At 38.5% G+C, this 15,713-nt stretch overlaps 1 protein-coding gene across 2 annotated transcripts in view; it reads left to right on the forward strand.

Annotated features, from left to right (window-relative positions):
• The window catches only part of LOC137190552 (multiple epidermal growth factor-like domains protein 11), a 174,238-nt gene extending 158,672 nt beyond the window's left edge, over positions 1-15,566 (forward strand). Inside the window, exons 19-26 of one of the 2 annotated variants that reach the window (XM_067600130.1) lie at positions 1,568-1,696; positions 4,006-4,134; positions 5,948-6,181; positions 6,539-6,657; positions 7,968-8,037; positions 9,972-10,025; positions 12,785-13,006; positions 13,903-15,566. In XM_067600130.1, coding sequence (XP_067456231.1) covers positions 1,568-1,696; positions 4,006-4,134; positions 5,948-6,181; positions 6,539-6,657; positions 7,968-8,037; positions 9,972-10,025; positions 12,785-13,006; positions 13,903-14,108 — 1,163 coding nt within the window. In that variant the 3' untranslated portion in view covers positions 14,109-15,566. The remainder of the gene's footprint in view (positions 1-1,567; positions 1,697-4,005; positions 4,135-5,947; positions 6,182-6,538; positions 6,658-7,967; positions 8,038-9,971; positions 10,026-12,784; positions 13,007-13,902) is intronic. The other variant, XM_067600182.1, reaches the window with a different exon arrangement.
• Positions 15,567-15,713: the final 147 nt, after the last annotated feature.

Here is a 15,713-nt window from a genome sequence, read left to right on the forward strand (position 1 = left end):
CTAAGAACAACTAGAAGTTAGTTTGGACTCCAGAACTTTCCTGAGAATCGTCACCTTTTTAGTTTGCCAATTGTATTTATTTATAAGGGACCATGTACAGTGTTAACCATAAATGCTACCATTTGATGTTCCAGATTTTACAGTTTACAGCTAGTTTTCATCTGCAAACGTCCTTCCAAAATAAAAAGGTGGGGTGAGGGGCGCGGTGTTCTTGTTTTGTCTGAGAAGGGTCCACAGTGTCAGTGACATAAGGCTGATTTATGGAAGACTTTCATGTTGCCCACCTGGAGAATTTTGTTATGTTGTGGACACATATTTTATCATGCAATGTGATTGAGTAGTATTGCTAACGTTGCCATGGAGACTGTAGTTTTCACTGAACTTCCTTACTGATAACTTGTAACATCCTTGTTTAATTAGTCAATAAATTGAAAACATTGCCTGACTCTTTCATTTCTGTTGATTGACACGTAATAAAAGAGTGGAGCAACCTGCCATAAATCAGCCTTTATAAGAGCCCACTCAAAGGAAGTGGAGGAGCTCACAGCTGGACACAATTAATAGTGATATAGTGACACATTTCAAAAGAAAACATTGAGCTGTCTTTTGGTCAGATTTAACTGGCAGTAGCAGGTTTGATTGGCTTTGCACATCACACATATTGTATAATTTCCTGCTGGTATAAAATTAAGAAGCACATTTCTTGTACAGCTACTAACTGCAAAATAAAAGTAAACTATACAGTCAGTACTATACTATACAGTGTATACTGTATACAGTCAGTATGTAGTGTGGAATTGGGATACAGCAATTACATAATTCTTCTTTCCTTTGTGACTTGGAAACTGATTTTAGCGACACCCTTCAAATACAGTTTGACAATAAATAAGCAGCTTCTTGGTTTTTACTTCTAAAACTCCTTGTTTGAGGAAATAAAACTGTTTCCTATCATGTTGTATTATTATTGTTGCCTGATCCATTAATGTCCAGTCTGTATAAAACCAGCTTTAGGTTCGGTTCATTCACACGTTGTTGGCTTTTAGTTCTTGTCCGGTTCAAGTTCACACTAACTGTTTACATATGAACCAACAGTAGTAAACATGTAGTCATACTGACTGACAGGTAACTCATTGATTGGACAGTTTTAATGATGTCATGACCCACATGGGGGAAATCATCTCACCAGACAGACAGATATTTATAACAGATAGTTTGGGGAATAATGTTTGTTTGCTATATTTCTGGTTTGTTTACAACCTGTGTGATCATCATGTTGACTTGTTGAAGTCTGCTGTAGCGATGTTGCTGCGTCCTCAGAAACAAGAAGGAGGAAAAACAAAGACTCAACAGTCTTCTCAACTCTTTAAAATCCGCCTGAATCGCAAAAACTGGGTTCGGTTCAATCTCCAGAGATGATCCGTGTTGGTTCCACTGAGACAGAACAGATTAGCCGATCCCAGAAAAGCTGCTTCCAGACACATTTCCAGATTTCTCGCTCATGTTGGAGACAGATGTCGTGAACACATGACGCAGACATAAACAGTTGTTGTGTGTCGTGTCCCACCAGGCTGTCCTACTGGTTTCTACGGCTCCCAGTGCGCCGAGGTGTGTCGCTGTCAGAACGGGGCGGACTGCGACCACATCAGCGGACAGTGTTCCTGCAGGACGGGCTTCATAGGACAGAGCTGTGAACTCAGTGAGTGTGTTCATGTTCAGCACATAGTTATGAATATTATGTTAAAAACTCCCACTCAGCTTAGTTTTTAATTTTTGGGGAGATTTTAGTGCTTTGAGAGGGTTGGGCAATAATCTATATTTGTCTTTATTGGAATCATTTAATTAGAAAAAAACAATCATACATAATTCTGTTCATATATTTCAACAATAATAAAAATTATAAAAAATACAACCTTTTCACACCTTGTATGAAAATGTAGTTTAATGGACTAAACATTAATTCAATTTTTAGCATGATTTTGTAAATATTGAGATAAGAACAACTTTATTGATCCCACATGTGGGAATTAAGTGTCACAGCAACAGATTTATAGTATAGATATAAAATATACATCATAAAACATTATACATCTTTCAACCGTTAGAGTATGTATAAATACGTATAAGTATAAAAATTGGGATATCTAATCACATATAACATAATAAAGTCATTAATTTATATATTTGTTAGTATTTTATTCACATCCATACTGCAGCTCCTTTACACTGACTTCCTGTCTCTTTTACAATAGATATATTAATTCTATCACTACTTTACTTTACTTTACCCTGAATAGTTTATCAGCTTCATAGTTGTTTGTTGGTGTCAAAACAAAGAAGTGAAGAGTCACTTTTCTCTTATTATGGATCAAACCTGCAGAACAACCTAAACATAAACATCTGACATCCAGCTGCAGTGAATTAATTTTAAAAAAACAAACATCTTCAGACCTTTTTAATCTCATTTTTAACGAGACTGTTCACATTTTTGTTGCCTATTTTATTGAATCACTGAAATATTTTTTTGCATTAAATGTTTTTATGCAATTCATATGAAGGACCTCATATTATTATAATTGTTACTAGTAATAATAATATATCACTCAAGTATAGATAAAAGAAGTAATCTAATAACACTAGAATATTATGTATATTATAAATACAATAAGAAGCACTATATGTATGTACACATGTAGACAAATACACTGCACATGTAGTAATGGTAAGTATACAATTATATATTATTAAAAACATAAATAATCACTGTGACAAAGTGGGTGAGAACACACCACACACCCTATTTTCACCATTAATGCCAGAAAGCTTATTCATTTAACCATGCTTGTTAATTGTTTGTTTAGCCACATGTCCACGATCAATCTGTAACTTGCACATGGTGGGTTATTTACCGTACCCACCATGTGCTCCACAAACAAACAAACTACTTCCTGTATTTATACACTTGGTTACATCATCAGTGATGTCACTGGGTTAGACCAAGTATTGGGGGGATTTATGTTATTTCATTAAATGTTTGGTTTAGTATTGATATGATTTGTACTTGTTTGGCTCAGATTGAGGTTTAATGTTGTGGATGTGTTTTGTGTAAACAATATTGACTGATACACGTAGCATTGTTATATGCCAGGTGGTTTAAGGGAAAGGACACCCCTGCAATAAATATGGTTCTGCCTGATAGATTGGAGCCTATTTAAGGGGAGAGATGTGGGTTTAGGGGGATGACGGTGTAGCTGTGTGCATGTGATCATGCCTTAGTTAAGCTACTTAACTTTGATTTTGCTTGTGTTAATTTCATTTTTTTTTGACCTTTTTGTTTGTTTTTTGGTACACTGGACTGAATAAATCAGTACTCATTCAACAAGAGTCTGCCTCCCACCACCTTCCTAGCCACTATGGTCAGGCTTCCTCACAATCACATATAAAGTAAATACAGTCAGTCAGTCAAACTTTATATATAAAGCACCTTTAATAAAGGTTATTGTGATTCAAAGGTGACTGACAAGCTGATAATAAGATAATTAAAAACAACTGGACACTAAATCAGGGGGAAATATAAATTATAAAAGAGGAATAATAAAAACAATAAAGCAGATTAGAAACAATAAAAAATAGAAACAGCTTTAAGACATCAGCACTTTGCTCTCAGATCCTCTCGGAGCATAAAAACTAAAAGCTGCCTCGCCAAACGTTTTTGTCCTGAACAACTAAGAGACTCGTGCCAGAAGACTCATGAGAGGCTGTAAAAAAAAAAACTGCATTTAAGAGATTGAATTTGTGTGGTGAGAAAAGTCTCTTTTGTCTGGAAGTAGCAGCAGAATGAAAATTAGATTTTTTTGTACTAAAAACAAACGTGTGTGCACTACTGACTCTGTTTATCATCCACATGATATTCATTTAATGCACATAATCTGAAATTTGACCCACAAACAAGTGGACATCAAACAGCTTTCAGGTGATAACTGTTATATGTGTGTATCTTGTGTCCAGAGTGTCCCGCGGGGACGTTCGGTTACGGCTGCCAGCAGCTGTGCGAGTGTATGAACAACGCCACCTGCGACTACGTGACGGGAACCTGCTACTGCAGCATCGGCTTCAAAGGCATCCGCTGTGACCAGGGTGAGAACTAATGGATGAGAGTGTTCGGTGTTTCTTCTGGTTTTCTTTTAATGTAGATTCATGTGAATCATAAAAACAGGAGATGACGAGTAAACAGATAGACTGAAATACAGAAAAACTGCGTGAGATGATATTCCTATAAAGATGAAAGTGCTAAAAGTGCTCTGATGGACTCACATGTCTGCAGGAGTTCTTCATCTTACAGTTTGTAAGAACTTTTTGTCTTAAACTTTTTGTTCTTGTATTTTTAGCAAACTAGTTTGTCATTTATTACCATGTAATATTGTATAGTAATAGCATTGTGTGATGTTTCCTCCTTCACTCTCCTTCATTCTCAGTGTTTGTACACTGGAGGCTTCAAGTTACCACATCACACTTGTGTAATTTGCATACTGGACCACGATTGGCTCCAAACTAGTTGTAATATCACGAATCATGATCATAGATACTAGGGGGTGTGCCCGAATACATTATTCAGCAAAGCACAAATAGTGGGTTTTATACGAATATTTGTTTCATACAAATATTTAAAATATTATTTGTTTTTGGGAAGAAAAAAAAAGCATGTCAAATACCAGTTCACAGGTCGGTTACATCGTTATCTCAGTCTCTCTCCTCTATCAGGGGTCTCAAGGGACTCTCCATAACCTGTTGTTCCCCTTCTCCTTTCCACAAAGTTAGGTTGTAAAAAATAGGCGATAAATGAAAAGTGTAAAGCAAGAATCACCTTTGAAGTTCTACTACATGTTACACAGTGTGCTGTCTCCGTGTTATGGGTGTGTAAATAGGTAGAGGTCTGTCTGCAATGAGTCGATGAGTAAAGTTTTAGCTCAGTAGTCAGCACAGTCGCCTATGATCTGAGAGAATAGATGCACACGCTAAACTGAGATTTAAGGTGAGCTCAGATAAACTTTCCTCCTTCAGCAGATGAACGTGACAATAAATTCTGCACAGAGAAGAAGAACAAACATCCAGCTGAAGGCACAAGAAGAAAAACTAATTTTTAAGGGAGACTTTAAGGAGAATGAGTGTAATAATCAAGACTAAATGAGGAACAGGGAACAAGGAATTAAAACTAACCAACCGGGATATGAAGGATTAGACAAATATGCTGTAATTTGACATGAGGCCTCATTATTTATAGCTGTGTGTCTGCAGTGGTGTTGTAGTAAAGCTGAAGTCTCTTCCATCGATTTTTACACATCAAAGAGTGTTTTTTAGGTTTTTGGGGAGCGATGCTGCATATGTGAAAAAGTAGTTTAAAGCCTTTCTGTGGTCTGCAGAGGGAGTTGATGATGTCACTGATGATGTCATCTGAGTCAGGGTCGGTCGAGGTTGAAGAAGTGAGGTTAGCAGACCTCCGTAGCTCCTCGTCTCTGCTGGAGGCTAGGCACCCTAGGCATGTTCAACTAAACTATCCACAGTCTAGTTGCATTGTGGGTAATGTAGGCGCCAGGTTTTGACAATGAAGAAGAATGTGTGGAATAAAAAAAGATGAGATCTCTGGTTCTGCTGCATTGATTTTGATCCGTTTTTGTGAATGTGAACCTTTATAGTATAAGGAGTATAATAAGAGTTTGTTGTTTTGTTTAACCCCTTTGGATTTCAGTGATTTCAGTGAGGCAAAATATCATAATTTAGTGCGATTCTCAATATTAGATTCAAGAAATGACCTTGAAACATGAGGACTTTTTTGAAATTACTATAAGGATCCATGTAAGCTGTAGCTGTACTTTATGGTCGTTGTAGGAGTTCAGTTAAATGTTAAATGTTAAATGTTTTCTCATGTTTACCTGTTGACTGTTTTCCTCAGCGGCCCTGATGATGGAGGAACTGAACCCGTACACCAAGATCAGCCCGGCGCTGGCGTCGGAGCGGCAGTCAGCCGGCGCCGTGCTGGGCATCATCTTCCTGCTGCTGCTCATCATGGCCATGCTGGGTCTGGTGGTCTGGTTCCGCTATCGGCAGAGAGAGAAAGGTCACCACGTGCCCAACGTCACCTACACGCCCGCCATGCACATCAACTCCACCGACTACTCCCTCTCAGGTGAGACGTCCGCATCTCTGGATGTTTTTCATTTGTCCTCCAGGTGCTTTTCTCTCCTCGCACACATCCCGACAGGCTGGACAACCTGAACTAGACTGCAACTCACTTTTATTAATGATTGTCTCTCAATTAATCGTTTAGTCTGTAAAATGTGGAAAAATCAGCAGTGAATTTCCTCCTCTTGGTTCCAGTTGAAGCTCCTTCATTTTTAATTTGAAGCTTTGGACGACAGTGTCACTTCAGGTGCACATGCATGTATATATGAAGGTGAAATGTGGAGGGCAGGATATGAGAAAGTGTTGTGATGTGATGTGGTGACAGAAAGGCTGCAGTGCACAGGTCTGCTCTCCTCTGCAGAGTCTTCTCCCAGTAACAGCTCCGTAGGCCGCTGCTTCTCCAACCCCAGCTACTGCACCCTGGGGCCCTGCACCTACTCCGCACACTACGCCAAACCGGACAAGAGGAGCTCTGCCAAGGTGGGTCCAAGTTCTCTCTTCCTCAGCAGCAGCTTGTGTGTTACACTTAAACAGAAGACAGTAGTGTAAATTGTACCAGCTATTGTTAATTAAAGCGGCTATAATCGATATTTTTATAACAATGTCTGAGCTGACGGTGTGTAATGTGTTGGTTGTGGCTCCTAGTGATGAACCTACAGAGAATTATCAGCGACTCTGCAGCTCCTCTCGGCTTCACGGAGCTTTATAGTGAGTTTCAGCTCATTGTTTAGCTGCAACTTTACCGTTTCGCTTCACTCTCAGTGCTCGTTTTTCAGAGAAAAAGCTGTAAAAAACAGCTGTACACTACCTACTCAGCACCAAACAGCAAACACAGTTAGCTGTAGACTAGCTGGTGGACATAGTGGAGCATTTAGCAGCTAAAGAGCCAGATGTTTCCCTCAGGAGTTGGTAGAGAGCAAAAACAGAGCTAAAAGAGAGTGAATATTGGACTTATATTCACCAGGTGGACAGAAACACGACTCCAAATGAACGATAATGTTGCTCCGTAACTGCTGGATGTGGAAATAAGCAACTGTTTGCTTCAACATATCAACTTAAAAGCTGATGATATGTCAGTGTTGTGTTCATAACATGTTTCTGCTGAAAACTAGTGGCCAAAAAATTAGTTATTCCACATTTAAGGCTGGTAAGTTTTGTCAAGTTTATATAGAGACATTACATATCTCACATTTTTGTTAAAAAACGAACAGATTTTCTCATTTAACTCAAATGGTTTTATTTACTCAGGTTTTGTGTCTGAAATTTCTGCCTCCACTCCAAAACAATGGAGGTGATTGAATGTCTGTTTATGGTGCTTACAGTGAAATTTAACGAAATTACACTAAAACATTAAAAAATAAGATTTTTATACAGGAACAACGTCCTGGTTACACCTGATAATCCACCAAAGTTTTCACAGGAACTGTTTTCTAGAGAGGAAATTTTCCTGATTAAATCTTTGGATGAAGCTTTTAACATCTACAATTTGACTCTATTTATTAAATCATGCAGCCTCATTATAGTGTTACAGCTTTACTTCCTGGAAAATAGTCGTTAATGGTGACCAGAAAGTGTAAATACACAGCTGCCTGCACCTGGAAACAAATAGAACTCACATTTATCTCACATTAGTTTATACTTTCAGATGAAATCTTCATGTTCTGTTTCATCTACAAAATGCTTTTTTTTCTTGATATTGATGATATTTACAAGCATATAATGCATTTTTTGATTTCTTTGAAGGCGTCTGTGCTTTCTGATGTTTTATCAGCTTGCTTTGATTTTCCCAGATGAAGAGGAAGAAGCGACACAGGAACAGCGCTCCGGAGTGGGGAGCCTACTGTAACCTCGGTGAGCTCGGTCAGTCTGAGTTTCTGCTCTTTCGTCTCTTACTTTGTTTTCAGCTGTAACGTCCTCAGTCAGGAGCACTTACAGATGTACTTTAAGACAAACAGAAACAGATGTGTGTTGTTGTTGTTGTTTGAACCAAAGGAAACAAACAGCAGCTTAAAATCTACGAGCCAAATTCCTCACTGATGTCGTCCATTCTGGTCTCACATTAAAAACATCTTCCAGTTTTAATAGGCTACACCTCCACAATTAGCAGATCAATTAAGTTCCTTTTTTATTTAATTGTATTTGACTGTAATGAAAGTTATGAAAAGAAAAGTTATGAGGATTTTTATGTAATCTATGAGTTTTCATTTATTTGAGTGTGTAGCAGAATTTCAGTATTGGTGAAGTCAAGCAGGTAAATTTAAGCCTGATATGGTAACAACATGTTGTAGTTGTAGTCTAGGTGTAATATCTTTATTTCATATGAAACATAATAGACTGAGGATGAAAGTGAAGCAGAGTGGAGCTGGGATCACTAACAGGAAGTTAGAGTCTCTTTAGTTTCTGTATTGTGACGTATTTCTCAGTGATGGTGCAGTTACAAGAAGGATTTAACCCGGTTTAGCATCACACAATAATGAGTAAAAGCAACTGGCACAATTTGGCCAATTGGAGACGTTTGGAGAGGTTCGGGGACACCAGTGCTCCCATAAGGTTAGAGGCCTAGAGGTCTGGAATATTATACAGGTTGACAAGATGTAGAAGGTTTATGATGTTCTGCATAGTTCTGGCATAAAGCATGTCCTAATTACTGTTGTTCAAATATGACTCACTGATTATAACGAGGAGGCACTTTTTTGAGTCTTATTTGAACTGATGTAGTTTTGTTTGTGTTTTAGCCACATGCTAAACAAACACATTTCCAGAAACTAGAAGCTGAAGCCTAATACATGCATCATGGCCTTACAGTTCTTCTGTAAAAGCTTTTCCATTTGGGTATGCCAAATAGGTGAAAATTCTATAAAAAGGGTGGATGTTAAAGGGTTAATTAAAATAAAATAAATAAAATCTGATTGGACCATTAAAAGGTGTTTGTGACAAATACAGAACAATACTGAGCTGTAGAGGACTGTTGGCCTCCACAAACATCTTCCTCACCTGTTGTTAGATCAGGAGGATGATGAGGTAGAAATTTGCCCTCTGACATCACACACTCCGTGATATCACTACGACCCACAAACGGTCACGTGTGGTTTTATATGATGGGTGGCGTGTACATTTTTGTAAACGCTAACATGAAAACATCTTACAGGAAGTAAAAAAAGACACTTTCACTTATTCTGCTTCGGTAACTTCACACACATATTTTATCAACATCTACACTGTTTTTATTTTCGCCTTTTGTTCTGTTGTTAACAATAATTATAAAGGATTCTTTAAATAATAAATCACATTTTTTATTCCTGCCAAATATCACATACATAAATGCAAATTCACATAAACAAAGCCTTTGGTTACTGTATTTAAATATTCATTGATGTTTTTGGACCTCCTCCAATTCAAAAGCAACTAAAACTGTTTATTTATTTCCTTCTTTGAACATTAACTTTATTTATTTATTTATTTATTCACATTTATTTACTCTTTCTCTTTTGATATACTTATTTGATATTCTTATTTGTCGTTTACCCCTGTATTACCCCTCTATGTTGACTTAAAGTGACTTTTTTTTTTTAAAAAAGGAAGAGAAAAGAGGGATTTTAATATAGAAATACACAAAAAATGTTTTTATTTATATTTGACGTGTAACAACTGAACACAAGGACACATGACTTCATTTCACTGGTTCATGCATATGCAAACTGGTAATAATCATAACAGTAGTTCATGAATACCCTTGAATTCTCCTTTTAATCTTCATATTAATAACTGGTATATAAACGTCTCTCTGGTTTCAGGTGTTTACTGCATCGACCGGCGTTACAGTTACCACATGGAGCCGCGCTACAGAGGTACAGTGTGAGGTGGACTGAGCCCCATGTGACCTCATCACACGCCCGACTCCCCCGGACCAATCCTCTTGCTCGAACAGCCCTCCCCCCTCAACCAATGACTGCCTCTCTTGCATTTTGAACCTTGAACCCTCAGTTTTTTCTGTGTTTTAAAGTCCTGCTGGATGCTGATCGCTGCATGTCGCATGTAACGGCAGCCCTGACCGTCCACACTGTGCAGATACTGCAGCCTCATGCAGTTATAACCACTGAAGATATGAAGAAGAGATTTACGGCTGTGATCAGTCATTCTTTTCTTCTCTCTGTGTTCATAAATATCCATGGATGTGCATTACATTCACCAAAGAGAAAGAATTTGGAGGTTTTATCTCACGTCACGTCACCTCATCGCTTTTGTACATATATTCATGGCTGCCAGACACACTGGCTCTCATGCAAGAACAGTTTCATGTGCTTCTTCTAAATCTCTCTCTGACTTTATTCTGTGAGGTTTGTTCCAAGTCAGATTCAACAAACTCTCGCTCGTTTCAGCCTGATGAACGTCACCTGTTCATGAGGAGTTCAACCTTTGTCACTTGACCTGTTCAGCTGTGTTTGTGGATGAGTTTCATTCACAAAAATATTCCTAAAAAGTCCAATTCCAACTGTCAGAAAGACAAAAACAATTAGAAAATATGAATCCATCAGAGCAGAAATAAAGAGGAAACGCTTTGACATGAAGTTAGATGCTAAAAAAACCTCTTTCTGAAGCAAAGCGCTCCACGACTAACATGAGAGGCGTCATGTGACCGTCACAGAGACGTTAGAGGAGGGAATATTACAGCCTACAGCAGGTGATGTCACACTGTCAGCTGCAACACAACATGACGCTGGACAGAAAGCTGCAGAAAACAGCCTGAGGCTGCTGTTTACAACAACTACTCACAGTAGCAGAAGCTGCTGCTGCGCCAAAATATGATGATAAAAATCATAAAATCTAAAAAAAAAAAAAAAAAAGCCCTCAGTAAACTGGCAGCAGTGATGATGAGAATATAGTGAAAAATGACTGAATGTGTCAAAAAGAAGCCTATTAAATATGATATACAGTACTGTGCAAGATGTTTAGATTCTTATCCATTATGCAATACCATCAGGGAGGCGTCTGATTGGTCCCAAATTTATTCATGACATGACAACGACCCCGAGCAAACAGCTAGAGTCATAAAGAAGAAGAAGAATGATGAGTCCTGCAACAGATGGGACGGTTCGGCCCCCACAGAGCCCTGATCTCAACATCATGGAGTCAATCTGGGATTAACATGAAGAAGCACCTGAGACGGCCTAAATAATAAATCCATAGAAGAAAAATAAAAAACAACCAACAACCTGCAAGTTACCATGAAAAACTGCTGCTGTTTTAAAGGCGAAGCTGCTCACAGTAAATGTTGATTTCATTTAGGTTTCTGCTGTTTACTCAACTTTTATAAGGAGTTAATTGATAAATTAAAACAATTTATAGCAATTTTTTGTAGCATTCTCACTTTACTTTTAGTGCCTAAAACTTTTGCACAGTACTGTAGGTAGTATAAGAGTAAAGTAATAAAAAAGCAAACATAGAATTGTATAAAAAAAGGAAAATTAGTCTCTGATTCACTGGAAATAATCCAATAAAAATTTGATCCAAACTCCCTGCAGGAATTTATGTTTGGGTTCATTGTACAGTTATTAATTGTTCTGTACTGTTATTGTTATGAGTTGAATATAATATGAAATGTCCATAAAATACGTCAGTTCATCAGTAGTTTATGGTAAATATGGAGCCGCTGCTGTAGCGTCATTTTAGTTTTTTAGTAAAATATGGCCTTTGACATTCATGTTCATTGACTTTTCATCATTGGATCAAACTCTCTGTTTGTCCGATACTTTGTTTTATGAGAAAATTCCTGCCAAAATAAAACAAAACAACATGCGGACGAGGCAGCGGGAGGAGAAGTGGGTGAGATGAGAAGAACAGCAGCTCAGTGGTCTTCAGGTGCAGCATGAAAAACTCCATCAAGTATGAACCTGAACGCTCTGCTTCCCTGTAGTGATAACATATCATTTTTAACACATTTCCGTGATTCTGTGTTACAGGTGTGTTTGTGTCTTTGCAGGATGAATCTGACTCCTCTCCTCTGTGTGTTTCCCCCTCTCTCTGCCGGGATCCTCTCCTCCTGCTTTCACTCCCAAAACTCACCCGGAGAATCTCTCCTCCACTAAAACTGAACGCTGTGTGTTTAAACTGCTACTGCAATGTTTTCATCTTCTATTTGTCCTGTGATGTAATGTTTCCTCTAACATACATGTTGAAATGTAATCCCTGACATGACGTCCGTTTGTCCAGTCCTTTTTATCAGGGATGAAATTGGTCACCATGGTAACTCTTGCAATAACCAAGCAGCCTGTTCTTTATTCCTACTTTGCAGCAAATGTTTCAGACATGATTGTTTTATTGAAGCTGAATAGCAGGACGGTTTTGTTCAGCCGCTGTGCTGCTCTCAGTTTCTTTCTGAGGTTTTAAAAGCATTTCAAAAGGTTTATAGTATTGTTTTATAGAGCAGAATATCATTTTTTAATTGATATAAAAGGTGAAAGTGGAAATATGAGGTTCTATCCAATAGTAGCAGAGCATTATTTTCATATAGCATCACCAGCAGATGTTCAGTGACAGTTAAGAACCTCTTCAACCACTCAGGTTAATAAATTCTTCTGCTCTGTTCGTGTCGGTTTTGTTCCGTCAGACTACATGAAGGGCTCCCTGTCCAGCACCTGCTCCCTCAACAGTGAAAACCCGTACGCCACCATCAACGACCCGCCCGCTCTGGCCTGCAAACACTTGGAGAGCAGCTATGTGGAGATGAAATCGCCGGCTCACCATGAACACATGACGCACTGCTGCTCCGCCGCCATCATCACCACGACCACCACCACCACGGCGCCCGCCAAGAACGTCTATGACATGGGTACGTTTGTTCACTTTATAATTTTCATTTTCATTCTGTTTTATTAGAGTAAAAAGGGGATAAACAAATAGATTGAAATATCCTCGCAACTATTTGATGGATCACCATGAAATTTTGTACAAACATTCACGGCCTCCAGAGGATGAACCCTCCTGACTTAAGTGATCCTCTGACTGTTCCTCTGGCGCCACCGTGAGGCTGACTTTTTAGTTTTTTATTGAAATATCTCTACAGCTGTTGGATGGGTTGGTTCTCCTGACTCTTCCTCTAGTGCCATCATCCCATCTACAGCTGCAAATAACAGTTACGTCGATTATTTTCTCAATTAGTCGATTAGTCGTTTGGTCCATAAAATGTCAGAAAATGGTGAAAAATATTGACCACTGTTTGTCAAAGCTGAACTTGACACCTTAAACGTCATTTTGTCCCAACTAACAGTCCATAAATCCACAAATATTCAGTTTACTGTCATAGAATAAATAGATTTCACACTGAAGAAGAAGAAGAAGAGACATCTGTGCATTTTTTCTGCTGCGCTCAAGTTTGACGGAGAAAACGGAATAAAAGGAACAATTTAACTGATTTGGATGTGTGAATTTTTTTCTGTGCTTTGAACTTTGACTTTGGTTTCAGCAAAACTGTTTGATGTTCTTTACTTCCACTTTACTATCATAGAAGACTAAATACATTTTTAAAAAATCACATTTGAGAAGCTGGAATCAGAGAAGTTGAACTTGTTCTCTTATAAACTGACTCAAAACGATTAATCGATCATCAAAATCAGTCATTCGACTAATTGTTGCAGCTCTAATCTGGTCAAAATCTGTTCACTTCTTCTAACACCAGCATGGCTGCAGACTCTCAGTCATTTCCTCTCTTCTCTCTCTCTCTCCCAGAACCAACCATCAGTATCGTCCAGGGAGCCGGCGGCGTGGTGGTTCCCAGTTACCCTCAGAACCCGTACGACCTTCCCAGGAACAGCCACATCCCCAGCCACTACGACCTGCTGCCCGTACGCCCGAGCCCGTCTCACAGCCACAGCCTCACCTTCCACAGCCACAGCCCCCCGCTGCCCGGCAGCCCCACCAGCTCGCTGCTCTAGACCCCCGACACCCCAACAGACTGGACGCCTTTGGGGGGGGAACCCAGTGCACACCCAGTTCATCCAGAAACAGGAAACTGTGAACTGGGACACAACGTTGGAGGGATGTGTTTTTGATTGATGAGCGCAGGAGGAGGACAAAGATATGATTTGTTGAGACTAATATTTATTTCTGCGTGTGTGTGTGAATCTCCCTCTCGCAGTGCTCACACCGTTGCACTGCTGTTTGATATCTTATCACTGTATTATATCCAAACTGTTCGAGCTGTTTCGTGCCAGTCAATACTACATATTTGTGTCGTATTGTAAATTTCCCCCTCATCAACAGAAACGTCAACAGAGGGAATATACACGTACATACGCGCACGAGTATACCTTTTTTTTCTGGTATGCTGGTGTCTTTGTCATTTTTGATACATCCTGAGTCAGAAGACGGAAACCGGAGGACGATGGGAAAAGAAAAACTGACTGAGTTACTCGTGTAAAATTAGCGGAGTTGAACTGTAAATGTGCCAAAGACAAGTGAGACGCCGACTTCACACCTGAACAAGCATCATATGAACATTGTTGCTCGCAGTGCAAACAAACTTGTACAAACTCTGGAGAAAAAGATGTTCCTTCCCAAAAAAAAAAAAAAAAAAAAAAAAAACTGAGGAATGCTGGTCAGGTTTACACTACCTGTATAGTTCTGGTATTTTTACACATTGTTTCTTATTTCCTGTTTACATATTTAAAGATCCTGACGGGATCCATATTTTCTCTCTTTTTGTATGTACTGTAGACTAAGTGGTGTATCGGATGTACACTCGCTGTACATTGTAGTGGTTATTATTGTGATTTTTTCTTTTGTTGTGTCGAGCTTAATACACATGCATGCCAAAGATTATTCAAGATATTAATAGTTAGCCAGGAAAAAACCCTTATTATGTCCTTTGGTGCAAATTACTGTCATCTGACTGACTCAACATGGGAACCAAAAACATCTGGAACATGTGTTTTAGGGATATGCAGTGATGTATTTGGTATAGTGAGGAAAAAAAAGGCCAATGAAAGTTAAAAAATTTTATTTACTTCACATAAAAGCTCCTAAAAACAAAGAAATATTTCTCATCTCCTTGTGGCAACTATCTCTTATAATCCAGATGAAATTGAGCCGTAAATGGATGAAATTTTGCTTAATTTTCCAGTTTTTTTTTAAATATTCTAAAACTTTGGCAAATAGCAATAACAGGACATGTTGACAATCAGATGTTATCAGCTTTGTTTTCTCAACGTATTTGTTTTCCTGCTTTTGTTCCTTTTTTTTTTGCTCCGACTTTATATCTTGCTCGTATGTCATTTTCTCATCTTTGATCCAGAAAATAGTTTCAGCTGTAGTAGATGTATCCAGTGCTACTTGTGTTTTTTGTTTTTTTGTTTGTTTCAAGCTCTTAAGCTTAATAAAGTCGTCATAGCTCAGGGGAGTGGTGTCATGTCTGGTTACACAAATACGCACAAGTAGAAATACCACAATGTAAAAATACTGCATTACAAGTACAATTTATAATTGTATAATTTTACAAATTACAATTTATTATTGGCTAAATATACATAAAGTTATAAAAG

Source organism: Thunnus thynnus, chromosome 1 (assembly GCF_963924715.1).
Source record: "Thunnus thynnus chromosome 1, fThuThy2.1, whole genome shotgun sequence".
NCBI classification, from domain to species: domain Eukaryota; kingdom Metazoa; phylum Chordata; class Actinopteri; order Scombriformes; family Scombridae; genus Thunnus; species Thunnus thynnus.